General features: G+C 64.7%; 6 protein-coding genes across 6 annotated transcripts in view; 2 read left to right on the top strand and 4 right to left on the bottom strand.

The window, feature by feature from the left end:
• The window catches only part of MNEG_1719 (putative WD repeat-containing protein 89 like protein), a gene marked incomplete at both ends in the record, with an annotated part of 9073 nt that extends 2838 nt beyond the window's left edge, over positions 1–6235 (top strand). Inside the window, 11 exons of the mRNA XM_014049807.1 lie at positions 7–99; positions 618–683; positions 1118–1192; positions 1330–1467; positions 1745–2810; positions 3008–3217; positions 3346–3398; positions 4180–4478; positions 4707–4857; positions 5156–5245; positions 5564–6235. Of these exons, the coding sequence (XP_013905261.1) occupies positions 7–99; positions 618–683; positions 1118–1192; positions 1330–1467; positions 1745–2810; positions 3008–3217; positions 3346–3398; positions 4180–4478; positions 4707–4857; positions 5156–5245; positions 5564–6235 (2913 nt within the window). The remainder of the gene's footprint in view (positions 1–6; positions 100–617; positions 684–1117; positions 1193–1329; positions 1468–1744; positions 2811–3007; positions 3218–3345; positions 3399–4179; positions 4479–4706; positions 4858–5155; positions 5246–5563) is intronic.
• Positions 6236–8711: 2476 nt separating this feature from the next.
• MNEG_1718 (hypothetical protein) lies at positions 8712–9857 on the bottom strand (the record flags this gene model as incomplete). Its single annotated transcript, XM_014049806.1, has 1 exon — positions 8712–9857. The coding sequence occupies one exon, from the start codon at positions 9855–9857 to the stop codon at positions 8712–8714; it is 1146 nt and encodes a 381-aa protein (XP_013905260.1).
• Positions 9858–10910: 1053 nt separating this feature from the next.
• MNEG_1717 (hypothetical protein) lies at positions 10911–14537 on the top strand (the record flags this gene model as incomplete). Its single annotated transcript, XM_014049805.1, has 10 exons — positions 10911–11125; positions 11302–11385; positions 11667–11727; positions 11953–12036; positions 12287–12346; positions 12549–12616; positions 12822–13003; positions 13426–13535; positions 13803–13930; positions 14390–14537. 10 exons carry the CDS (start codon positions 10911–10913, stop codon positions 14535–14537), a joined length of 1140 nt encoding a protein of 379 aa, XP_013905259.1.
• A 2258-nt stretch (positions 14538–16795) lies between these two features.
• MNEG_1716 (hypothetical protein) lies at positions 16796–18398 on the bottom strand (the record flags this gene model as incomplete). Its single annotated transcript, XM_014049804.1, has 5 exons — positions 16796–16806; positions 17018–17426; positions 17609–17802; positions 18009–18113; positions 18389–18398. The coding sequence occupies 5 exons, from the start codon at positions 18396–18398 to the stop codon at positions 16796–16798; spliced, it is 729 nt and encodes a 242-aa protein (XP_013905258.1).
• Positions 18399–19800: 1402 nt separating this feature from the next.
• On the bottom strand, positions 19801–22584 carry MNEG_1715 (ER lumen protein retaining receptor; the record flags this gene model as incomplete). Its single annotated transcript, XM_014049803.1, has 9 exons — positions 19801–19867; positions 20088–20194; positions 20505–20660; positions 20968–21033; positions 21429–21479; positions 21723–21813; positions 22054–22114; positions 22258–22381; positions 22507–22584. 9 exons carry the CDS (start codon positions 22582–22584, stop codon positions 19801–19803), a joined length of 801 nt encoding a protein of 266 aa, XP_013905257.1.
• A 732-nt stretch (positions 22585–23316) lies between these two features.
• MNEG_1714 (hypothetical protein) overlaps positions 23317–23695 on the bottom strand; it is a gene marked incomplete at both ends in the record, with an annotated part of 960 nt that continues 581 nt past the window's right edge. The window contains one exon of the mRNA XM_014049802.1: positions 23317–23520. Coding sequence (XP_013905256.1) covers positions 23317–23520 — 204 coding nt within the window. The remainder of the gene's footprint in view (positions 23521–23695) is intronic.

Genomic DNA, 23695 nt, shown 5'->3' with positions numbered 1-23695 from the left:
CCGCAGTTGGGCGCGCTGCGCGCGTCGCTGCCGCGGCAGGCGAGCGGCAGCCTGCCGCACCTGTGGGCGCAGACGGACGACGATCTGCTCTGCGCGATGGTGGGAGTCTTGACCCAAGGCGGCGCGCGTGCCCTGCCCCGGCTCGAACGCAACGCTTGCATCCTGACCGTGGCCCACCTTTTCTGCGAGTGTGCTCTCCCTTCAAGTGCCCATCCGCCTGCCAGGGAGCGCGCCTGCATCGTCTCGTTTGTCAGCCGGCCGCCTGTCCTGCGAGGCGCAGGGCGCAGCGCTCACATTGCTGCAACCGGCCGCCCGCCCGCCGCGCAGGTGGTGGAGTACGGCCCCAACTGGGGGCTGATCGCGGACACGCTGACCACATATGCGACGCTGCAGGCGCGCCCGCGGTCGCCGCCTCCTGATTGTCTCCCGCACGCCTCTGCGCGCCCGGATGGCGGACTTCACCCGACTGCGTCCGCGCGTGCGCCGACCTGCAGACGTGCACCATCCCAAGCGGGGCGCCGCCCGCGCACTGGCGCTCCCTCTGAGAAGGCGGACTGGCCTCTTCCGGCGCGCCCGATCTTCCTCACCCCGCCCCGCGCCCGTTCCCTCGGCCGCAGGGGGTGAGCCGGCGGGCGGAGTGGTGCAAGGCGCGGTACGCCGTCCTGCAGAAGACGCCCATGGAGGTGCGCCCAATTTCGCGGCAACCGTACTGCAGACACGTGGCGTCTGAAGCAAGGTGTTGTGTGGATGCGGGATGGGAAAAAATGGCAAGCCCCTCCTAGCAGTATGTGGGTGTGTTCTCTTTCTCTGTGTGTGTGTGTGTGTGTGTGTGTGTGTGAGTTTTGCTCCAGACTCCACCCCTGGAGTGCCTTGGACGGGCGGCCCTTGATGCACCGCCCAAGGCTGTGCCCCTTGGGGCCCCGCTGCCTGTAGCATCCCGTTGACCGTTTTTCCAGAGGCAGCCTCCTTTCCCCGCGTATTTCCTTTCTTGTCCTACAAAGCGCCCCAACAGCCAGCAAACCCTGCGCCCGCTCGCAGCACCCGCAAGCGCCCGGGTGCCGCGCCACTTGCCCAACCGCCTCCAACCGCCCCCTACCGACGCGCCGAATCTCCGCAGGTCCCGGACGGCCAGGAGCCGCCCCGCAGCGCGGACGGGCTGCTGATCTCCTACGCATCCATAAGCAAGCAGCAGGTGCGGCTCGAACCGCGGCGACGCGGCCGCCGCGTCACGACTGGACCCTACGCCCCCTAAAAGCGCGCGGGACCGCATATTGCCCCACCCAACTGCCCTCGGACCCGCCCTCATCCGCAACCGTCGGGACTCTGCAGGCAAAGGAGGTGTTTGCCCGCACGTTGCCGGTCTCAGAGCATGTGCTGCGGCGCCACGTCGACACCATGGCGCCCGTGGCCGCCAAGTTTGCGTCGATGCGGATGGCCGAGCGCCAGCAGATCCGCGACTCCAACCGCGTGAGGTCGGCGCCGCACGACACGCACGTCAAGATAACACAGGCGAGCGATCGGCCCGCCTGCCCGAGCCGCGCGCGTGCGGCCCAGCCCCATCCGGTCGCCTGCGATCCCCGCTGCCGGCCTCCCCAGCCGCCTGGCCACCAGATTTCGGGGTGGCTGTGTGGTGATTTTCTTTGTTTGCGACTGACCAGGACGCGTGGTCGACCTGTCCGTCTTCCTAGCACTATCGCAAACACCGCTCTGCGCCTGGTGCTGCCCAACCACGACCAATCTGCAGACGGTGCTGATGCAGTATGGCGGGCGCATCCTGGACCCCCTGGCCGTGACTGCCTACGAGGATGCTTACCAGCAGCAGCAGCAGCAGCAGCAGCAGCAGCAGCAGCAGCAGCAGCAGCAGCAGCAGGCCTCGTCGCAGGAGCAGGCGCAGCGGCCGTCGGGACAGGCGGCTGCGCCGGCCCCTCAGCAGGCCGCTGACCCGGCCGCGGCAGCTGCGGCGTCCGCCGTGGCGCAGCAGCAGCAACAACAACAGCAGCAGCAACAGCAGCAGCAGCACGTGCAGCAGCCAGGGGGCGCAGCGGCCCCTTTGCACGTGCAGCATCCACAGCAGCAGCAGCAGCAGTCGGCGTACGTGCAGCACGTGCAGCATGCACCGCAAGTGCAGCAGGCTGTGGCGGCAGTGCCGCCACAGCAGCAGCTGCAGCATCACTTGCAGCAGCAACAGCAGCAAAGCCCAGTGGTGATGGCAGCAAGCAGCGGCGGGATGGACAGCATGCAATCCCAAGCGGCGGCAGCAGCAGCGGCAGCAGCAGCCCAGCAGCATCAGCAGCATGCGATGCAGCAGCATGCCATGCAGCAGCAACAGCAGCTGCAGCACGAGCAACAGCAGCAGCAGCAACACCACCAACACCAGCAGCAACAGCAGGCGGCCCTCCAGCAGCAACACGCCATGCAGCAACAACAGCTGCAGCAGCAGCAGCAACAGCAGCAGGTGGTACTGCAGCAACAGCAGCAGCAGCAACAACAGGTGATGATGATGCAGCAACAGCAGCAGATGGCAGCTGCGGCAGTGCCCGCGCCAGGCGCCTACGCAATGCACGTATCCGCGGCCCCTGGCATGGCCACGCCCATGCCCATGCAGATGCAGCCCATGCAGCAGGTGCAGCCCATGCAACAAATGCAGATGCAGCCGATGCAAATGCAGCAGCAGGCAGGGGGCGTCATGATGCAGCAGCTGCCCGGCATGCAGCCAGGCATGCAGCCAGGCATGCAGCCGGGCATGCAGCCAGGGTTGCAGATGGCGCAGTCGGGGCAGGCGGGGCTTATGGCCACGCCCCTTCCCCAAGGTGCGCGGCCCAGGGAAAGCGCCCACGCGGGGCCGCTGCTTCTCCCGCAGCTGGAGCTTAGTGCCTGAGAGCGAGCGAGCGTCGCGGCCGGTGCCTTGAAACGCCCCGTCATCAAACGTGCGAATTTCCCAGCTGCTGGGTGCATGCGCTCTAAACCCTGGCCTTTTGCGCAATTCCCTCCGGTCCCGCACGTGCAGGCTCCCTGGCCATGTCCATGCAGCCCATGCAGCTGCAGCCCATGCAGCAGCTGCAGCCCATGCAGCAGCTGCCCGGGCAGATGCAGCCCATGCAGCAGCTGCCAGGGCAGATGCAGGGGCTGCAGCCCATGCAACTGCAGCAGTGGCCGGGGCAGATGCAGCTATTGCAGCCCATGCAGCCCATGCAGCAGCTCCCGGGGATGTCTGGCGGTGCCGCACCCCAGTTGACAGCAGGGGTCAATTACTGGCCCATGGGCTCACAGCCCACACAAGTGGCCTGGCAGATGCAGCCGGGAATGCAGCAGCAGATGAGCATGCAGCCGCCCCCTGGCGGCCAGCCTGGCTGCTGACCGCCACAGACGGCGGCAGCGGTAGGGCGTCGGTGGCGCGTGTCGGGCGTTGCAAGCGGCGCCCGGCGAGTATCCTGCAAGCGAATGCCATGGGCTTGTGTTTGCAGAACCACATGTGATCGGAACCTTGATTGCTGGCGCACCGTTGTTGGGGCGTCTCCCACTGGCAGGCAAGAATTGTTTGTAGCCTGAGTGCCCTGGTGCGTGTGGGGGGCCTCGCTGCCATTTTGCTTTGTGGCTTCTTCTGATCATTTCTCTCAGCTGCATGCATTGTATCCCAGCGGGCGCTTGCCAGGTGGCATGTTCTTCTGCCAGCTCTTCCGCACGCGTGGCTGCTCCTGGGTCCCATTGACCACCAAGCACCTGCCTTGGACGCTACATTCAGTGCACAGACACCAACGGCCGTTGTGTATCATTCAATGACAAGCAGTGCAGTCAAACAAGCCTAAGTTTGGCTGCAATGGCCGCTCAGCCTGAGATTCCCATTCATTGTGCAACGCTGTTCCCAACCGTGTAGCGCCAAGCAAGTGCATCGCAGGCAGCATGTGAGTGCAGCAGCTACCGTGAGGATGTCACTAGCAACGTCACCTGCTGCTTGAGTGTGCACCAGTGTCTGTGCCGGGTATTCGCATCCCAGTGGCGTACCTGCTGCTATCACATGGCTTCCACCGTGAGCCTATAGCCTGGGCACTGCTTCAGATCGCTTGTTGCCAAGATCATCGAGCAGCTTCGGCAATACAAATGCCGAATCACGTATACTTCGACGATGATGACAGCACGCAGCCATTTGCGTCCACGTCGACGGCTGCAACCCAAATTCAGTATGCGCGCTGCTGCTGCAACGCGCGCGTCGACTACGATTTTGGAGATCCTTGCTATGTGTTCAAAATCGTGCGCAGCCACGACGGCTTACGTCTGGCGGCGACGCTGTCGAACAACACGATAAAGACGTACAGCATCCACGCTGACGCTCTCAGCCATGCGGGTGACCTCCGGGGACATTCCAAGAGGATTACGGACGCGCGCTTCCCGCTGCCAGATGCGCCGCACGCACTGTACAGCTGCTCCAGCGACGGCACTGTTCGCGGCTGGGACCTCCGCAGCGGGCAGCAGGCGGAGTGGTGAGCAACTTGAGGGGCCATCTAACGCACAGACGGCTGCTGTCGTCCAGGACCGCCCCAATCGCCTGTGCGTCCATGGAGTGCAGCCTTCCGGCGTCCCAAACCGTCCCTTTGACCCGGGGTCAACCCCTCGGGCCCAGCTCGCATCAATCTAGCGCCACCCTCAAAATCGGCCCAGCAACACAGACAGACCCTCCTGCAACCCCTTTCCTCCCCCGTCACACGCAGCTTCAAATCAAACGGCCAGGAGCTCTTCTGCTTCGATGTGCTAGGGGAACTTGTCGCAGCCGGCGGACCGGGGGACGTGCTGTTCTGGGACCGGCGGGCGGGCGCGGCGCTTGCGTCTTTCGACGACATGCACATGGATGACGTCACGCAGGTGCGCGCGCGCGCGCTCATGCGTTATACATGGTCCGCGGCAGGGTGGTGTGTGTGTGTGTTTGTGTGTGTGTGTGTGTGTGTGTGTGTGTGTGTGTGTGTGTGTGTGTGTGTTGTTGTTGGGAGGGAAGGGCACGATAGCTGGCCCCAACCGCGCCTGCAACAATACCTGCACCAGCGCCCGCAACAGCACCTGTAAATCCGTCAAGGACCAACTCAGCGGGGTGGCATCAGCGCCGCCGTTCAGGCAAATGGGTTGTTGACCGCACGCACGCGGCTGTGCGCTGCGTCCTCCGCAGGTGCGGTTCCACGCGCCCAGCCGCAGCCTCATCTCGGCGTCGCAGGACGGGCTCGTGGCTGTCCATGACGCATCTGGCGGCCTCAACCAGGTGGGTGAAGCGTGCATGTTTGTAGGTGTGCGTGTGTGCATCTGTCTGTGTGTGCCTGTGAGTGAGTGTGTGCATCTCTGTGTGTGTGGTCGTGCATGTGTGTGGTCGTGTGTGCATGTGGTCGTGTGTGCGTGTGTGTGCATGTGTGCGTGTGTGCGTGTTTGCGTGTGTGCGTGCAGAGGGCAGCGCCGCCGCGGCCTCGCGTTCAGCCCGATGCTCAGAACACTGGCGCCCGAACAGCATGCGTGTGCAAACGAACACACTCAAACTCCGCGCTGCCCCGCGGCCGCCCCCACATGGACACGGCCCCGCGCGCAGGACGACGGCTTTGTGGCGGCCCTAAACGCGGGGACGTCTGTCGAGGAGCTGGGGCTGTACGGGCCGGACGAGGGCCGCCTCTGGCTGCGCACCGGCACCGAGTCGCTGCAGCTCTGGGAGTGGGCCAAGGCGGCCGCGCCCGACGCGGAGGGGGGGGACGTGGCATTTCTGGACCTGACGTGGGAGGCGCGCGGCGCGCTCGCGGCCGCCGCGGCGCACGGCGGCGGCGACGCGGCGGCGCTGTTCCAGGAGGTGGATTACCTGGCAGGTTGCCACTGGGACGCGGCTTCCGGGCAGCTGCTGCTGGTGGCCGGCACCAACGCCGGCGCGGTCGGCTTCTTCCCGGTCGCCGAGGCGGCCGCGCTCTCGGGCGCGCTGTCGGGGCAGCCGCCGGCCGCGGCGGTCGCGCCGCCGCCGGTCGTCCTCCGCGGCTGCCACGACTCGGTCGTGCGGTCGGTCGCGTGCTTCGGGCCGGGCAGCGGCGGCGGCGGCGGCGGCCTGCTGTGCGCGACGGGGGGAGAGGACGCCAAGCTCGCGCTCTGGACGCTCGCGGGGGCCGCCGCCGGCGCGGGGCGGCAGCAGGGCGGCGGGCAGGGGGACGCATCCGACGGCAGCAACTCGTCGGGGCCGGCGCGGCACCGGCAGGGCGCGCGGCGCGCGGCGCCATACTGAGGGGGCGAGGGGCCGACGATTGTTCATGTGTGAGAGTGCATGCGTCAGGCAGCCGTGCACGCCAGGCGGATGCAGCTGAGTGTTGGACAGGCGCTTTATGATTTTCAGGCATGCTGGCGGGAGTTGGGCCAGCACCGCAGTTTTTGAGTTTCTGTGGCGCCTGTATTTCTATTCGCGTGTCGCCGCTGCGATAATGCGGCCAGCACCTGCAGTGCAACCACCAGGCTCCGCTGTGTCTGTTTCCTATTTGCTGCTGGCTGTGCGTTTCGTTTGCTGCGTTCTTGGACCCCGGCGTGCTGAAACTGGTAATGAAAGCATCAAGCGTGCGTTACCCCACATAGGTTCAGGATTGTTACAGCGCCTCCTGGCCGCCCGCTTGTGGAGCCACTCTGGCTCATGGGATTGGGCTTGAGAGCATCAACATTGTGCGACCAACACCCAGGTGGCTACCAAGCGCCGTTCAAAGCAGGCATGCACAAAGGCCCCAAGTGCGTGCTCGTCACATCATCAATGTGCATTGCAAAGGCCTGTCCATTTCGAGGTGCCATGCGGGCGGCGAATCCTGCGTAACCAGCAACACTCCTGCAAGGGCGCCTTCTGTTTTGGGAGCAGGAGCGTTGCCTGTCAACCAAACCTTTCACATTCAAACCTCCTTGACACCAATGTAAGCCCTCTACAGAAAACACCCTGCACCCGTATGCCCTTACCTATGTGTGCAGCTCTTGGTTTCGGCCGGGGGCCTACTCACAGGGCACGCCACGAGAAGGCGGCTGCACGTCGTGCCCCACTCACCTCAGTTGGGGGTGGTGGGTAGTGCGGTAGTGCGGTAGTGCGGGTAGTGCGGTAGCGCGGGTAGTGCGGTCATTCGGTAGTGCAGTAAAGTGGTAGTGCGGAAGTGCAGTAGTGCAGTAGTTTGGTAGTGCGGTAGGCGGTCGCGGCCGACCCTAGAGCGGGGGACGCCCCAACCCAATGGCCTGCACTAGCAGGGGGCACCTCATCCGCGCCAGCGGGGGGCTGGGCACGTAGTAGCGTCGTGTGCCCAGCCCCCAACCTACCCTCACTGGCGCAGGTTCATTGGCAACTCTTTCAAGCCCTGGGCAGCTCAGCGGGGTGGGTCGCGCCCGCGTCACCGCTGCCTCGCGGAAGCCCCCGCTGAGGGTGGCGCGACCGACTCGTCTTCCAGGGTAGTGCAGGGTTGTCGAGGTGGCGGCCGTCGTTGTTGAATGATGCTTATGGGCGCACGCAGGGACGCCTGTCGCAGGGGTGGCGGCGCGGCATGGTGGGGAGCGGGGCGATGGCTGGTAAACCACAGTGCGGCGTTCAGCACTGCTGATGCAGCAGGTAACAGCACACGCACGAACGCAAGTCGTACCTTATCCGTTGGTCTGTTGAAGACGCTAGGGGTTGGCCACGGTCGTGATGGGGATGCCACTGCGTGTTGCCCTGCATCTCAATCGCCACAGCAGCACAGCGCACATGCATGCACAGCAGGCGTCGTGTGCGCGCGCACTGCCGCGCCGCTCCCCCCTCTATCGGCCACAGCTACTGTTATGGATCGGACATAAGATGATAACCTGCTGTCTATGAGGCCCTCCCAGAGGCCCTCGCGAAGCGTGAACACACGGGCATGTATCGCGATCGGCCGGGGAAGGTGTAGGTGTAGGCTCGAAGGTGAGAGGTCATTAAAGATCTTACTGAAGGTCTTGTATATACCTGCGTGGGGAGTGGCCTTGCGGACGCACCGCACCGCAGGCGTGCTGCTTTCCAAGGGCTAGTTTGACTGTCGATCATGCAAACAAAAGATATGAATAAATTATTAGAAATGACTTTGTGATTGCTGCGTGCACGTTTTATGCGTGCAGTGCTGAGAGCAGCGACCGATGCAGCTGCACAGCAAGGCAGCTGTGCTGTACCCGGCTGGTAGGTGTGCTGAAGCTGGCTCACTTGCTGCGCTGCTGCCGTGCTGAGAGCTCCTGCTGCGCGGCTCGCGCTGCTGAGACCCACTGTTGCGGCAAGTTTCGGATTTATACAAGATCTAGCGCCGGCCATGTCCTTGCAGCTCATGTCATCGTAGCATGTTCACTGAGCGCTGCCTGCACGCGCGATGACACGTCGCCGCGGCCGGGCTCAGGCTCCCAAGACAGGAGATTTAGGCACACGAGGTTGCCGAGCCCCTCATACGGTACGCAACCCTGACATGCCGGTACTCATTCATGGCGCCGCGCACGCCGCGCCCAGCTGACCTGCGATCAGCTTACCCGTTGTCGGCTGCTGAGCCTGCGCTCGAGTGCCGTGGACCTGCCGCCCAGCAGCATTGCAACTGCCCCTGGAGTGGTCACTCATTGCACAGCGGTGCAGCAGTGCACGCCTGGCACCTCGCCAATGCAAGCAGTTGAAGGCAAAGCGGCGCAATGTGTGTGTTGGTTGAGCAGCAAATATTGTACAAAGTGAGATACAAAGAAATCCGCGAATCGTGTCAGCCGGCAGGGCCTGGCGGTCGCACACCGACGGCGCGACCAAACACACTGAACCATGCAATCATATAGCGCAGCAGCAGCGCGCGCCGCTTGCACCGCGGCATCCCTGTTCCGGCCCCCGCCGCTCCATGCGAGCAGCCGCCGGCACCGCCGCCGCCACCGCCGCCGCCAGGAGACAGCATGAGCCGCATCAGCGCCGCCGTCTGGCAGGGGTGCAGCGCCGCCCACGGCTCCCGCAGCGCTGGGTGCGGCATCTGCGCGACGTACGCCCAGCCGGGCACGGACGCGTCCGCGTGGCGCCCCAAAGGCTCTGCCAGCAATTCCAGCAGCTCCCCATGGGCCGCCGCGCCCCCTGCTCCCGCGCCGCCGTGTCCGCCGACGTGCCGCGCGCGGAACAGCAGCAGCGGCACGCGGTAGGAGGGCTGGTATGCAATGTGCAGGTCCAACACGCGCGCCGCGCCGCCGCCGGCGCGCGGGGTCCGGCTGCTGGGCGCGCCGCCGGCTGCCTCTGCGGCTGGCCCAGCGACCCCCGAAATCGCGGCCTCGTCGTCGTCTAGACTCAGGGCATCTTCCTCATCCACCTCGGCCCCGCCGCCGTCGCCGCTGGCCTCGGTGGCGGCCGAGGCGCCTCGCGGCGCGGCGGCCGCGGGTCGCCCATCCTGTGTGTCGTGCGTGTCGCGCGTGTCGTGCGTGTCTTGTGGAGTCTGCCAGGGCAGCGGCGCCTCTGCAGCCAGGTATCCCACCTCTTCCCCTGTCACAGGCTGGCGCTCCACCACCCAAAACCATGAGAAGTCCTCCGCCTGACTGCGATCCTCGGGCCGCTGCCGCTGCTGCTGTTGCTGTTGCTGCTGCTGTTGCTGCTGCTGCTGGTCGCCGCTGCCTTTCGCCGCTGCCGCCCGCTGTTCGCATGAGGGCGGCGGCCCTGCTCCGCCGTCGCTGCAGGCGCTGCGAACATCGCCAACGCGCGCCGCCCACCACGCAGCAAACTCAGCCGCCGCGATTTCAAAGTCCTCTGGCGACAGCTCGCCCGTCGTGGCACAGCCGACGCGGTGCGATTCGACCTCAGCTGCTCCAGCAGCAATCATGACGTCCGTGGAGGTAGGCGCAATGCTAGACGCTGCCGATTTGACTACAGCGTCCGCCATATAGTAAACCTAGACTGTCAGAGCATCATGAAATGGTTGCTGATGGCCGGCCCTGTCGCTGCGTCGCCGTCAGCGGCTGGGACGCCCTGCGCATGCGGCAGCACCGAACGGCGGCGGCACGCTGCTGCACAGGCGCGCACCGCGCCGAGCCAAGGCCGCCGCCGGGCCTCGGCCGCGTGGTGTTGGGCCTGACCGCTCGCCTTCCTCAAGCCCAGCCGAACAGCTCAAAGGTCGGCCGCAGGGACTCAACACGCTGAACAATGGCCGCGGCGGCCAGTGCCAAGACTGCGTCCAAAATCACCCACTTGAGCCACGGCTCAAACTCCTTGGGGCGGCGGGCAGCAATGTTTTGAAGCAGGTGCAGGCAGTTGTGAGGTCTTGCTCCACTCAGGGCTGGCGTGGCGCAGGACGGGCGGGTTGAGGCGGCCCCAGTGCAAGTGCCGACACCATCGCACGCCGCAGCGGCAGCGCAGAGGCGCCGCGCTCTCACGCCAGGGCCTACCTCCAGCACAGAGTCGATAAGCTGCCACAGCCAGCTCTTCAGGCGCTTGAGGAAGGAGCGCACCGCCTCTACGTGGGCCGCGGCCGCTCGCTTCCACCACGCGTCCGCGCGCCCGGCGCCGCTGCTGCTGATCGATGCCGCCGCGTGGGATGCCGTCCGCGATGGGGGCGATTCAGGGCTCTCAATAATCTCACCTACCGCTGCAAGCGGCACAGCGGCCTCCATGGGCTGTGTGTCTTGCCGAGAGCTGAGGCGGTCTCGATGCACACAGATCGCAGGATTGCACGTGGCTATTAAGTCACTTCCGACGTATGATATGTATGCTATATGAGGTACTTTGGCGCTTGCCGCTGACGGGTGAGCCCGGGTGACACTTGGAAAGCAAATGGGGTGTCCAAGTGAGGTGGCACGACACACGAAATATCGTTAAACACATGCGCATCGCTGTAACAAGCTACTCACAGCAATCTGAGTCACCGACAAAGTTCGATCTCGATCCCCACTTGCAAACCGTCGACACGCTCACACCGCGCGTCCTGGGGTCTGGCAGCATGGCAGGCGCCGAGGAACCGAAAGTTCGCCCGCTGCTGTCCTTTTCAGACCCCTGGGAGCTGCGGACGCGGCCGTTCGCGTTCGAGAGCGCCACCCGTAGCGACGCCGCCAACCCGCTGGGCCTGAATCACCTGAGGGACATGACGGGGCAGCGCAATTCGGCATGCGTGCGGGAGACCAGCAAGCTCACCTGCAGCCCCGAGACGCGAGAGTGGTGCGGGCCCCCGGTCACGCGGCAGCGCGGCCGCAATCCCTTGCGTTGCAGCATGTGCATGCATGCAAGCCCCGCGCTCTTCACAGGCCGCGGCAGCGCAGCATGTGCACTGCATGCATGTACATGTGCAGGCATGCATCCCGTCCTCTATGCCCCCAACCCGACCCCCTCCCCAGGTTCCGCAAGTACCTGTCGAACCTTGACCACTTCATACAGGAGGAGGGCCGCCGCACAGACATGGCGTTTGAATGGACAAGCCCGTGAGTCAAAAAGCCCGCTCACCATGCTCAAAGGGGGGGCATGCCCATTTGCATCGGCTCCTGCACTCCTTAAACTTGGATGGTCGCCATCAAACCTGCTACATGGGAGCCTGCGACCGCGTGTGGGCGCCACGGCCGCGCCCCGCTGCAGCGAGGCCTGGCGGCGCCGCCGCTGCCGGCCCGCAGCACCCTTGCGCGTGAGGAGACGTCCTCAAGCAGATTGTGGAGCCACTGACCCGAAAAGCAGCCCAGACCGGCCTCGGCCTCCATGTTGTGCGCAGGCTGTCGGGGCGCTTTTTCAAAATGGCACACATAGACGGCATCGAGAAGGAGCGCGCCATGGTGCGGCCCCTGCTTCCGCGCCATGCTGCCTGGCACCCGGCCCTCGCGCCTGCGACGCCGGCCGCCTCGCCGCTGGGGCCGCGCCGTGTTCGCCAGATGAGGATCGACGGCGCCGCGATGCCCCCTTCTGCATCAACACCAGCCTTTGGCCCTTTGCACCCTGGAAGGGCAGGCCGCGGTCCTCCAATAAATGTCCCTCACCTCCGTATTCTCCGTGTTCCCCAGGCCACATTCTTGTATGGCGGCCTTCTGCGGGAGCTGGCGCACCAACAGCTGGCGGATGCGCTGGGCCTGACGCCCGGCACGCAGGTGGCGGGGCTGTGCTGGGCAGGGGACTGGGGCAGCGCCCCGATCGGGCAGCGCCCGTCCCGCAGGGAGCGCCATCCTTGAGGGGTCCGCCATCCATCGGGATGTCGCTCTGCCTATGCAGCAGCAGGGGGCTTCCCGGGGTCCTCAATGCCGCAGAACCTGTGCCTCCAACGCGGGGGCTGCCGACGGCCGCTGCTCCGCGATGGCCGAGCGCCGACCCGCGCGCTGCGCCTCTCGCTTTCGCTGGCAGGCCGCAGAGGGGGACGCGCGCGCCGCGGCGATCGCAGAGGTCACCGCGCTGCTGCGGCAGGTGCGCGCGCCTCGCGGGTCCTGTGTTGTGTGCGCTCTGCACTTGGGCCCTGCTGTATCGGCCTGCACGGGCTGGCGTGCGGAACCGGCTGCGGTTTGCAGCAGCTGCCTGCCCAAGCGCTCCCCACCCAAACTCTTCTCCAATGACGGCTGTGCATTTCCCTGACACCTGCTGGCGGGCGCCTGCGCACGCACGGGTGCAGGCGGCAGGGGTTTTTGGCGCGCTGTCGGAGCGCCTGCTGCCGGCGATCACGGGGCTGAAATCGGACAGGTCGGCGGGTTTGCCTTGGGGCGGCGGCGGCCCCTAATCGGGATGCGTCGCCTCGGTGCGATGCGCTGTTCATCACAAGCCGCGCCGAGCCGATAGGAATGCATGCGTCAGCCCGAGCCGCCCCAAGCCGCCGCGCATGCTGCCACCAAAGATGTTCTCGCACCGTCCGGGTGTCGACATCGACGCTGGCAATCCGCCCCCGCAGGCCCTTCGAGCTCCTCCCCGGCACCGCGGCCGGCATGGCGGCGGTCAGCCTGGCGGAGGCGCAGCAGCTCGCGGCCCTGCGCCTGGAGGAGCGCGGCGGCGGCGCCGCGACGGTGGCGAGCCTGCACGCGGCGGCGGGGGAGCTGTACGATAAGGCGCTGCGCGACTTCCGGAGCGACGGCGGTGGGCGGGGGGAGGAAATCGCCCCTGGTTGCTTTCGGGAGGACGCCCCTTGCCGGGGGCTTGCCCCTGGGCGCCGCGGGCTGCGGCCGAGGTTGATATCGGTGGATTTGGTCTGGGGCGGATCGCGGTTTTGGAGGGGCGGTTTTGGGGCGGGTCCCTTGAGAGGCATGAGGGCGGGGCAGGGGCTGGGCTGGTGAAGGGCACACAGTCGAGACGTCTGTAGGGTCATCGCCTGCTCCTGGTTTGTCTGTCTGTGGTATCCCACAAAACTTGCACACACAGACGCACACACACACACACACACACACACACACACACACACACACAAACACACAAACACAAACACACATACACACACACATACACACTCTGACTTGAACACGTGCACGCGCCTGCCCACACGCACATCATCAATAATGCAGCCGAGAAGGAGATCTCCGATCGCCTCAAGCGCTACATCGGCTGCGCGGCCGCCCTGACTGCCGCGCGTGCCCACAAGCACAGCGCCGTCGACCAGCAAGCACAGCTCCAGGTAGGCGGGCCCGCCGCACGCCCGCACTGCTCTCACGCAGTTTTCGTGGCTCACGCCTCGGATCAAGAACGGGCCTGCTCATAAGCCTCTGCGGCAGGCGGCATCATGTATCTGTTGCCGAACTGGTCTGGGTTGGCACTGCTTGCCCTCTATCCCCACCTTAATTATAACCCTGCTCATCCCGCCAAACAGATTCAGTGTTGTTGATGTTCATCTATCACCATATCTATGTTTTGCCCAAACCCTGGTGTTCTGATCGGCCCGCAGGCTGGCAGCGCGGAGCGCGCGTGCGTCGAGGCCAAGGCCCTGCTGCAGGCCGCGCTCAACGCCGCCGACATCGACGCGGACTGGCGGGCCGTGCTGGAGGCTGAGAGCAAGATCATCGAGGGCCGGCGGTGGGTGTTACTTTTCGTTGCATCACGCCTTGCCAGCGAGGGGAATCCCTCGCTGGTGGGTGCGGGTGAATTTATGAAATATGGCGTCGCGCGTCGGGACGCAGTGCGCCCTGCGTTTGTGAGCGTCGGGGTTGTGGACCCCCTTGAGTGCATTTTCTTCTGTGAGCCAGGGCTGTGCGGCGCTGTGGCTGCTGCTGCGCTTCGCGTGCCACCGGCAGTCGCCTCTGCGGGTTGCGGGCTTGCCTTCCAACCCACTTTGCACCACTCCAGCCTGGAGCTCGCACCAAACACCCAACACACCTGAACAGACGCAATCACATGCACTTGCACACACAGTCCTTGCCACGCAAACACACATGCTCATACGCAAACACACACTCACGCACCAACGCTCGCACACATGCAAGCATTAATTAGCCCGCGCTGCTTTACCTTGCCCCCCCAAACCAATTCACATAGGGTGGCTATCGAGAAGGACCGTTTGTACGTCAGCATGCAGCCCATCCCCAGGGACGCCCCGCCGCTGCCAGCCGGGAAGCTTCTCGTCAGCGCAGTGCCATGGGAGGGCGAGAACGCCGCCGGCGTCGGCGCGGGCGTTTCGCGGTAGGGCCCGGGCCACATGCGCGTGTCGGGCAGGCGACGACTCGTGCAGGCCCGCAGACGGCGCTAGGCGAGGTTTCTGGCGGGTTGGGCAGGTGCCGTGTCGACATTGAGTGACCGCAGGGGCTGAGCTGCCAGGCATGCGGCGGACGGGCCGATGTCTCCGCACTTGGCAACCTGCACAGGCTTGATGGGGATTGGGCGTCATAGTTTAGCTGACAGCCAATAATTGCTTTGCCTCGGACAAGCAGGGGCCGTAACAAGGGAAGTGGTTTCACATTGCACGTATTGTTCGTGCTACAGTGCATGTGTGGGTGCGCGCGCGTGCGCGCGCGTGTGTGCGTGTGTATGTGTGTGTGTGTGCGTGTGCGCGTGCACGCGTGTCGGTGCGTGCACGTGTTTTCACGTGCGCTTGTGCTTGCGAGCGCGTGCTGCACATGCGTGTGTGTTCCTGTTTTTGGAAGCATGGTTTGGCAGGGTTTATCCTTTCTGCCTTCAAATTGACTTGGTGTTATTACGCCGTTTTCATATCACCACCCTACTGCTCACGCTGCATCATCAAACGTTTGAGCCTTACAATGTTTGTCAGGGTAACACATCCATGTTTGGTGAGTGGCAGTGCAAGGTGGCAGCATGGCAAATTGGCTGTATGCTGCGGCACTCAGCACGGGTGTCACACTTGCTCGGGTAGTCTTGATGTGTGCCTGCACAGCCCAGCCAAGTCTGCTGTGACGTCACAGCTCTTGTCAGCCGTTCGGCGATGATAGAGCCTCAGAGCGGCGGGTCACACTGGTGGCGCGCAAGTCCTGAAGCTAAGCGGTGCGGCACCTGCAGCAGAGGCCCTTGTGGTGGCAGCAGCGCAGCGAGCAAGCCAGCTTCAGCTCACCTGCCAGCCAACTTCGGCACAGGTGCTCGCCGCGCAGCTGCATCGATCGCTGCGCGCAGCTCTGCACGCATAAAACGTGCACGCAGCAATCACATTGTCATATTTTGTATTTTATTAACATATTTTGTTTGCATGTTCGACAGTCAAACTAGCCCTTAGAAAGCAGCACGCCTGCGGTGCGGTGCGTCCGCAAGGCCACTTTCCGCGCAGGTATATACAAGACCTTCATTCCGATCGTTAATGACCTCTCACCTTCGAGCCTACACCTACACCTTCCCCGGGCGATCGCGATACATGCCGTGTGTTCACGCTTTGCGAGGGCGTCCGGGAGGGCCTCACAGACAGCAGGCCATCATTTATGTCCAATACATGACATCAGCTGTGGCCGATCGAGGGGGGAGGGGCACAGCAGTGCGCGCGCACACGACGCCTGCTGCGCCTGCATCTGCGTTGTGCTGCTGTGGCGATTGAGATGCAGGGCAACACGCAGTGGCATCACCATCACGACCGTGGCCAACCCCTAGCGTCTTCAACACATCAACGGATAAGGTACGACTTGCGTTCGTGCGTGTGCTGTTACCTGCTGCATCAGCAGTGCTGAACGCCGCACTGTGGTTTACCAGCCATCGCCCCGCTCCCCACCATGCCGCGCCGCCACCCCTGCGACAGGCGTCCCTGCGTGCGCCCATAAGCATCATTTAACAACGACGGCCGCCACCTCGACAACCCTGCACTACCCTGGAAGACGAGTCGGTCGCGCCACCCTCAGCGGGGGCTTCCGCGAGGCAGCGGTGACGCGGGCGCGACCCACCCCGCTGAGCTGCCCAGGGCTTGAAAGAGTTGCCGATGAACCTGCACCAGTGAGGGTAGGTTGGGGGCCGGGCACACGACGCTACTACAGTACGTGCCCAGCCCCCCGCTGGCGCGGATGAGGTGCCCCCTGCTAGTGCAGGCCATTGGGTTGGGGCGTCCCCCGCTCTAGGGTTGGTTGCGACTGCCTACCGCACTACCGCACTATGGCTCTACCGCACTGCAATTTGCACTACCGCACTACCGCACTTCCGCACTTCGTTCCACGCTACCGCACTACCGCACTACCGCCCTACCCGCCACCCCCAACTGAGGTGAGTGGGGCACAACGTGCAGCCGCCTTCTCGTGGCGTGCCCTGTGAGTAGGCCCCCGGCCGAAACCAAGAGCTGCACAATAGGAAGGTTGGGCAAAGGGGCTTTTGACACTGTGTGGCATTGGCCTGGGTGTTTTTTTGTTTGTTTTGGGTTGTTATTTTTCGAGAAAGGGGCAGGCTTGAGCTGTGTGCAGATACATCCAATGGTGGGATGCCTGAGGGACAGTAGTGACGTGCGCAGGCTCCCGGCCAGGATCAGCCAATAGCTGCAGTGCGTGTGAAGGAATGCATTCAACATGTTTTACAATCAAGGTTGGGGAGTGGAATGGCATCAACATAACTCTAGTCTGCAGCTCAAACGACACCTACTTGCACAGCAGCAATCGCCACTGCAAGTTGGCAAAACAAAGCAAAGCCTCACCCCTCACCTCCAGCACGACCAAGCGTATCACCTACTGCTGCCCCTTGCCAACGCACCCTCGACTGCCGCCGACACCACCGACCGGAAGTCTGGCCGCTCGTCCCCCACCACCTGCCCAACCGCCGCCGCCCCGCCATCCGCGCCCGCCGCCAACGCGCCGGCGCCTTCGCCGTCGTGTGGCACGGGCGGCGACACCCCAAGGTAAGAGCCTGCATCGGCACCGGGGAATGCAGCGCCAGGCAAGCCCGATGCTAGCTTGGCGCGGCCGGAGAGCGAGGACGCTGACGGGGACCCAAGCTGCGCGACAAAGCTGCAGCTGACAGTGGCCACGCCGTCGAACTTGAGGCCGCCGGCGTAGTCCTGGCAGCCGAGGAAGAGGCCGCTGTTGTCGGCGGTGGCGGATTTGGGGTCGGCCCAAATGTAAGCCCAGGGCTGGGCCAGGCGCGCGCCCGCGGGGTTTGGTGTCTGGGCACGTGAAGTGGCAGGGGTGGGGCGTTATGCGTCAACCAACGACGTTGCTTGAGGCTGGTGATTGTGCTTGGGAAGGTGGATGATTTGTAACAAACATCCGCCGCAGAGCAGCGACACCCAGCCAGGCAAACGATCACGTTCAGCAGTCAGGAGAAAATTCTGCTGATGCCTGTCACCTGCGACATTGCTGTGACACTGCACATAGCCTGGAGCCCTTGGCCGTTGGCGGTTGGCACCAGCGGCTTTGACAGGCCCAGCTGTTTGAAGGTGAAGAGCTTTGTGTAGGCGAAGGGCTCCTTCTTGCAGGCGAGGACGCCATCCACCACTGCCGTCAGCACGACGGGCTCAAACTGCTTGACGGGGTTGACGCCTGGGCAGAGCGGGTGAAACAATATGTGCGTGTGCATGTGCACAAGGGAGTGTGTGGGAGGCATGCATGAGAGGTGGAGGAGTGGCCCACGCCCTGACAGGCTGGCTGCTCACCCTGCACTTGCAGTGCCATGTCGCATTTGGCCACCTCAAGCCGTATGCTTTGCTGGATGCGCGCCACCGCCCAACCAAGCCGCCCGGCCCCACCTGACGAGACGTAGCTTCCCTCCCAGGTGGCGAACACCACTGAGGGCTCGTACTTGGGGCCGGCCGCCTGCGACCCCTTCAGCGGCACAAACTCCTGCTGGACAACTGCGGGGCAGCGGAACGCAGGGCAGCGCAGCACATCGCAGCACAGCGGGCGACTGTAAGGGGTGGCCGGGCGGCTGGCTGGGGTGAAGGCTGGCGCAAACGCCCCTGCCCGCGGTCGGGCGGTCGGGGCTCTTTATTCGGGGCTGCTACTCAAGGTGTGGCATGATGGCTGCAGGAGCTGGCACTCACTAATGAGTGCGAAGGTGCCAAACCCCCTTCCCTGGCAGGGGAGGGGGTTTGATGCTGCAAGATACGGGCAGCTGCTACCGACTCACAGGATGTCATCGAGCCGATGCCAGATTCTATCTGGCCCAGGAAATCGGTGCACTTTTGCTGGTTCAGCCAGGGGTTCTAAAGGGTGGAGCCCGGGCAACGGTGATGGCGGCGGAGATGAGAACATAGTGAGTGATGTGCGGGGTTTCAAGCGTGCATAATAGCATTCGAGCAGTGTCGAGCGTTGGCTGATTCCCAAAGTAGTTGCTGACGTGTGTGGCACGGCACTTTCAACGCAGTCAGCGAACTGACCTTGACGGCGAGGCAGAGTGACTCGATGTCCTTGGGCTGGGGACGCGCGGTCGGCGCCGCAATCACCACAGCGACGAGCGAGAGCAGCGCTGCTGCAGACAAAACGGGGCTGAATCCCATGTTGTAGCCTTCGTTGCTGCTGTCAAGCGTTGCTGTTACAGCAGTGGTGGCAGACCCGACAGTAGATCACGGACCGCTTGCGGCGCGTGACTTGCAAATATATCACCAATATTAGGACGTTTTCAACCTGTTAAGGTGGTGTCTGAGTCTCAAGATGCACGAAGGCTTGCTGGTGTAAGCCGCTCCTGAGAGCGAAGAACCCGCTCGGCAGTTCAGCAGAGAATGTGGTGGTCGATGCAACGATGATTATTGAGTTAGAATGATTGAATCTAGTGGCCGGATTACACCAAACCCTGCCAGCTGAGGGCGGAACGTGGACAATCAGCTCTTCACCTCAGCTCTCCAGTGCTAGCGGGGCACAGAGAGCGCTGTCGGCCCCAAGGCAGCAGGCAGACTGCGTTGCCCCCTGCCCTCTTCCTCGCGCGTGTCCTGATGCACAAGCACATGTTCAGGCCGAGGTGCGGACTGCACAATTCGTTGTGAGGGGGCTGCCCTCCCTGGGATGTGCTTTTGACCATCAAACTGGGGGATCCACATCGGCATTTGGCACGGCAAATGCCGATAAGAGCCTGGGCTGCAGCGTGTACTGCTTACAACTACGGAAGGAAGCGCCGCGCGCAGGTCAAGGCGATCTGCATGGGGACGAGTCAGGGTGGGTCAAGGGCTACCGAGTTATTTTGGCGCCGCCGCGAAAGCCAGAGCTCAAAGGCCTGTCGCGCCCGCGCACCGTCAGCGCGCTGTCAGCACACCATGCGCCAACGAGCACAGCACCACAGGGCGTCGCAGCATGGGAAGGGTCAAACCGTACAAAGAAGGAGAGGAGGCCGCAGGAAAGGGGGCCAAGAGCCGTGCTACCGCAGCTGCTGCTGCCCAACATCAAAACGGCGCCGCAATTCTTACACCGCCACCGCTGCTCACGCCGCGGCCGCGCGGCCACGCCGACACGCATGCACTCGCCGGCCGCGCCGCTGCGGCGCGCGGGTGCGCCGGGTCGCCGCTGTGCTAGGTCACCAGCAAGGCACCAGCTCAGGACTGCGGCGCCTCAGACGATGCCGACGGGCAGGCGCAGGATGCCGGTGCCGTCTGCGTATGACTTCACGTAGTAGAAGCTGCGACAAAATGGAATTGTTTGCAACGTCGAGAATAGAATCAGTCAGCATGTAAGGATTCCTAGTCGAGGGAGTGACAAGCACCGCTTCATTGGGTTGAGTAGCAGGGGCAGCGCGCTGCTGCGCCCCTTTACCGGCCTGCCTGCCGCCCGCGCCAGCCCCGCAGCCTTGCCGGCAAAGCTGGCGCCGACACGGCCCGTAATCCCCGCAATCATCGCACCAGAAGTCTGCGAGGATGACCGTCTGCACGACCTCCGACAGCAGGACCATCACGGGCCACAGCCCGCTGCCCAGCGCGGTCAGCAGGTACTTGTTGCCGTCCAGCAGCTGCGGGGCAGTTTCGGGCGGGGGTGCGCGCGAACGGCTGCTTTGGGTTCCGCAACAAGGTGCGGCGCCCATGGCCGGAGAGCGATCTGATGGCGCCTTTCCTCATGCACAGGCCGCCGTCCCGCGATGCAGTAATGCCCCCGCTCGGTCTCTCCTCTCGTGCTGATCACGAACGGCAGCCATACACACACACTCTCTCTCTCTCTCACAAGTGCGCACACGCACACACACACACACACACACACACATCACCCACCCAGACACACACACCCGCAGACACTCGCAGACACGCATGCCCGGGGGTTCCCACCTGCAGCACCCAGTGCGCGCAGCTGAAGAACCGCGAGAGGCCGAGGCAGAACACGTAGTGCGCCGTGAACCGCTCCACCACCTTGCTGTTCTGCATCATGCGCAGCTGAGGGAACACAGACACCGCCTCCAGGTACACGCACACCGCCCACATGATCTACGGGGGAGGGGTGGAGGAGCACGCACGGCGGCGCGACGGCGACGGTTCAGAGGGCCGTTTGGCGGTCGAAGTGCTGAAGGTGGCCGCGTCGGGGCGCTTAGCCGGGGCACGCTGCGTCGCCGCAATCACACGCTTCGATGCTGCCCATGAGCCTGGCAGCTCCCGAGCAAGGCACGAGCCCGCGGCCGCCCTCATGCGGGCGAAGCCTGTGTCCCCATGCTGCCGGCCTCATGGCGTCGCCGCAGCCCCCGCGGTCGCGCGCCCTCCGGCGTCCTCCGGTCCCCTCTGGCGCCGCGGCCCTCACCCTGAAAGGCAGCCAGTGGCTCGTGTAGGGGTGCGCCACCACGGCACAGAGCAGGCAGGGAATCACCTGCCGCGAAGGCGAAGCCAAGCGAGAGGGCCGCCGCGGTCGGAAGGACGCTGCAGCGGGATGGAGGCGCCCGGCCGGCGGCCACTGGCGCCTGCAGTCGCGTTGCCGCCGTGCAGCTTGTACCCGCCAGCTGCTCTCCCCACCGCGCCGCCGAGCGAGGCGCTGCGCCGCTGCCGCTTCCCCAGACACGTACGCGGCCCGCCCCCGCCTGCAGCGGCCCGGCGCTGCGGAGACGCATTCCCCCCGTTCACGCCCTCCTCGTTCTGCTTGTTTCTGCGCGCCGCCGCGCCCGGGCCGCCCGCATCCTCATGCCCCTCGACCTCGTCCCCAGGCCGCCAGCTGCGCCTGGGGAGGACAGCACTCCCAACCTGGGCCCCTGGTGACCTGCCACTCACCACATAGTAGAACTTGATGGTGTCCAGGTCAGCTTGGTACGTGCTTGCCACCTGGATGACATCCGATGACATGTGCAAAAGGGGGGGGTGCACGACGACGGGTTGCTAGATGTGGCATGTTGCGACAACAGGCGCGACGCCCCTTCTTTGCTCTGACGCCCCTGTGCATCCGCCCGGTGCCCGCGACGCCGCCGCCGCCCCACCCCAGCGGGCGTCGGGCGACAGGCAGGGGGCACTCGCTCGGGCCGTTGGCAGGGGGTGGGGTCAGGGGCGCCCACTGGCGTCGGAACGCACCTGCGACCCCAGCATCGCAAACAGCACGGCCGCCGTCGCGGCCGCTGTCAAGAGGTCGAGGAGGGTGTGGATGTCGTACTCCATCATGAAGCTACGAGGAAGCCGGGGGTGGGGTGAGGTGGATATGCAGCGTTGACAGGAGCGTCCGTTGTGCATGGCAGGCGCCAGCGGCCTGCTGCTGGGTCGGGCGGGGCCGAGAGGCCAAACTGCCGCGGCCCGGGGCGTTTGCAGCAGCGGGGAGCTGCGGCATGCAGCCGAGTGCGGAGGAGCGAAAGCGGGTGCCGCTAGCGCGCCCCCGGTGCGCGCTTTCCTGCGTCTCAACCGCCCGCACCTGCAGTACAGCCGCACGACCAGGAACATGCCAGTGAGGATCTGGGTCTGCAGGGACAGGCCTGCAGATGCACCGGCGGTTTGGCAAAGGGGAGTTGGCTAGCACGCCGACCGTCGCACAGCAGCGGCACAGCAAAAAGCAGCAGCGGCAGCAGCAGCGGTGGTGGGCCGGCCCGAGTGGGAGAGCGCGCGATCGGAGCCGCACCTGCCACGGACTTTTTGCTGTAAATCTTCCATCCAAGCAGGCCGATGCCCACAAAGTGCGCGGCCTCCGCTAGGACGAACAGAGTGTCGTGATCTTCAATGGTGCGCCACAGAATGATCAGCAGCTGTCCGCGAGGCAGGCAACGGCAAGAAGATGATGCGTGAGAGAGGCAATGGATGGACCTGGTGTTCCAGTGGACGCTCCAGCCGGTGTTCTGGAGCGGTTGGCCCGTCCCGCGGCGAGTCTCACCACTAGGCCCGCGACGCATCCGAGCGCGGTCTTCTCCTTGGGTGACCGCTGCTTGATCCACCTAGATGCCGCAAGCATCGGGTCCCGCACTTTGCTGAGCTTGTCGTCCGCGTCCCCATGCCGACCCCCAGAGTGGCTCGAGGATGGCCCTCCCGCGCCCGCGCCGTAGGAGGGGGTGTACGACGGCTTGTTGCCACCGTACTGAGGCGCTGGACCACCAAAGGGCGGGGGAGGCCCGTAGCCCCCGCCCGCACCCACACCCCCTCCTCCTAGACCAGATCGCGAATACGGAGGAGGAGGTTGGAACGACATGACTGCTGTGTTGGTTTGGAGCCCAGACAACGGCAAGCTCCGCTGCGCTGCACTCTAGGCGGACGACGTGTGCTTAGTGAGGTGTGCACAGTGGCACCCGCCAGGGAAGCTGCTCTTCTACGGGATTTGCTGAGCCAAGTGTAGGCTTACGTGCACTGTCAAATCTGCAAAGTGGTAGTTTTGAAGGGCAGATTGATTTGGCCACGGCAAACAGCAGCCCTCAAAGAAATTTGATGACCAAGCGCCGTGGCTGGCTGCTGCTGCGGAGAAGGTGCGCCCCTCTTTGTCCCTGCGCGTCCGGATCCCCCACAACGTGTCGCTGCCGGCTGAGACGTGTTACCACGACACCAAATCCCACTTCTTGCACGAGCGAACGCGCCGCGGCGCCTCGACGCGGCCGACCAACGCAAGGCCAGCCGCAGATGCGGACGCGGCCGGCCAGCAGCCACCGCGCCCCTGCCCCGCAGCCGGCCCCGATCTGCCGACGGCGTGACGTCATCAGATGTCACCGGCAATTTCAGCCAGCTCCAGCCAACGCTCGCTGAGCGTCTGCTCCAGATCGTCCACCTCCCCCAACTCGCGGCTCGCCGCCTCAATCTCTGCCAGCGCCGCGCCCGCCTCCCCCAGCTGCATCAGCCGCGCGTTGAGCGCGTCCCGCCGCTTCCCGAGATCCGCGATTTGCCCCTCCAGCTTCTCGAACTCCTGCTTCTCGAAGATCCCGAGGGTTCGTTTCTTTGGCTTGGCCGCTGCTTTGGGCGCCGCGCCGCCGCCGCCGCCGGCCTTGGACCCCTTTCCGCTGCTGCTCGCCGCCGCAGGCGCCGCCTTGACCTGGCCTGCGCCGTTGTTGCTGCTGCTGCTGCTGCTGCCGCCGCCGCTG

Source organism: Monoraphidium neglectum (genome assembly GCF_000611645.1).
Source record: "Monoraphidium neglectum strain SAG 48.87 unplaced genomic scaffold scaffold00178, whole genome shotgun sequence".
Lineage (NCBI taxonomy): Eukaryota > Viridiplantae > Chlorophyta > Chlorophyceae > Sphaeropleales > Selenastraceae > Monoraphidium > Monoraphidium neglectum.
The sequence above is the reverse complement of the archived record's forward strand: the minus strand, read 5'-3'. Positions and strand labels throughout refer to the sequence as shown.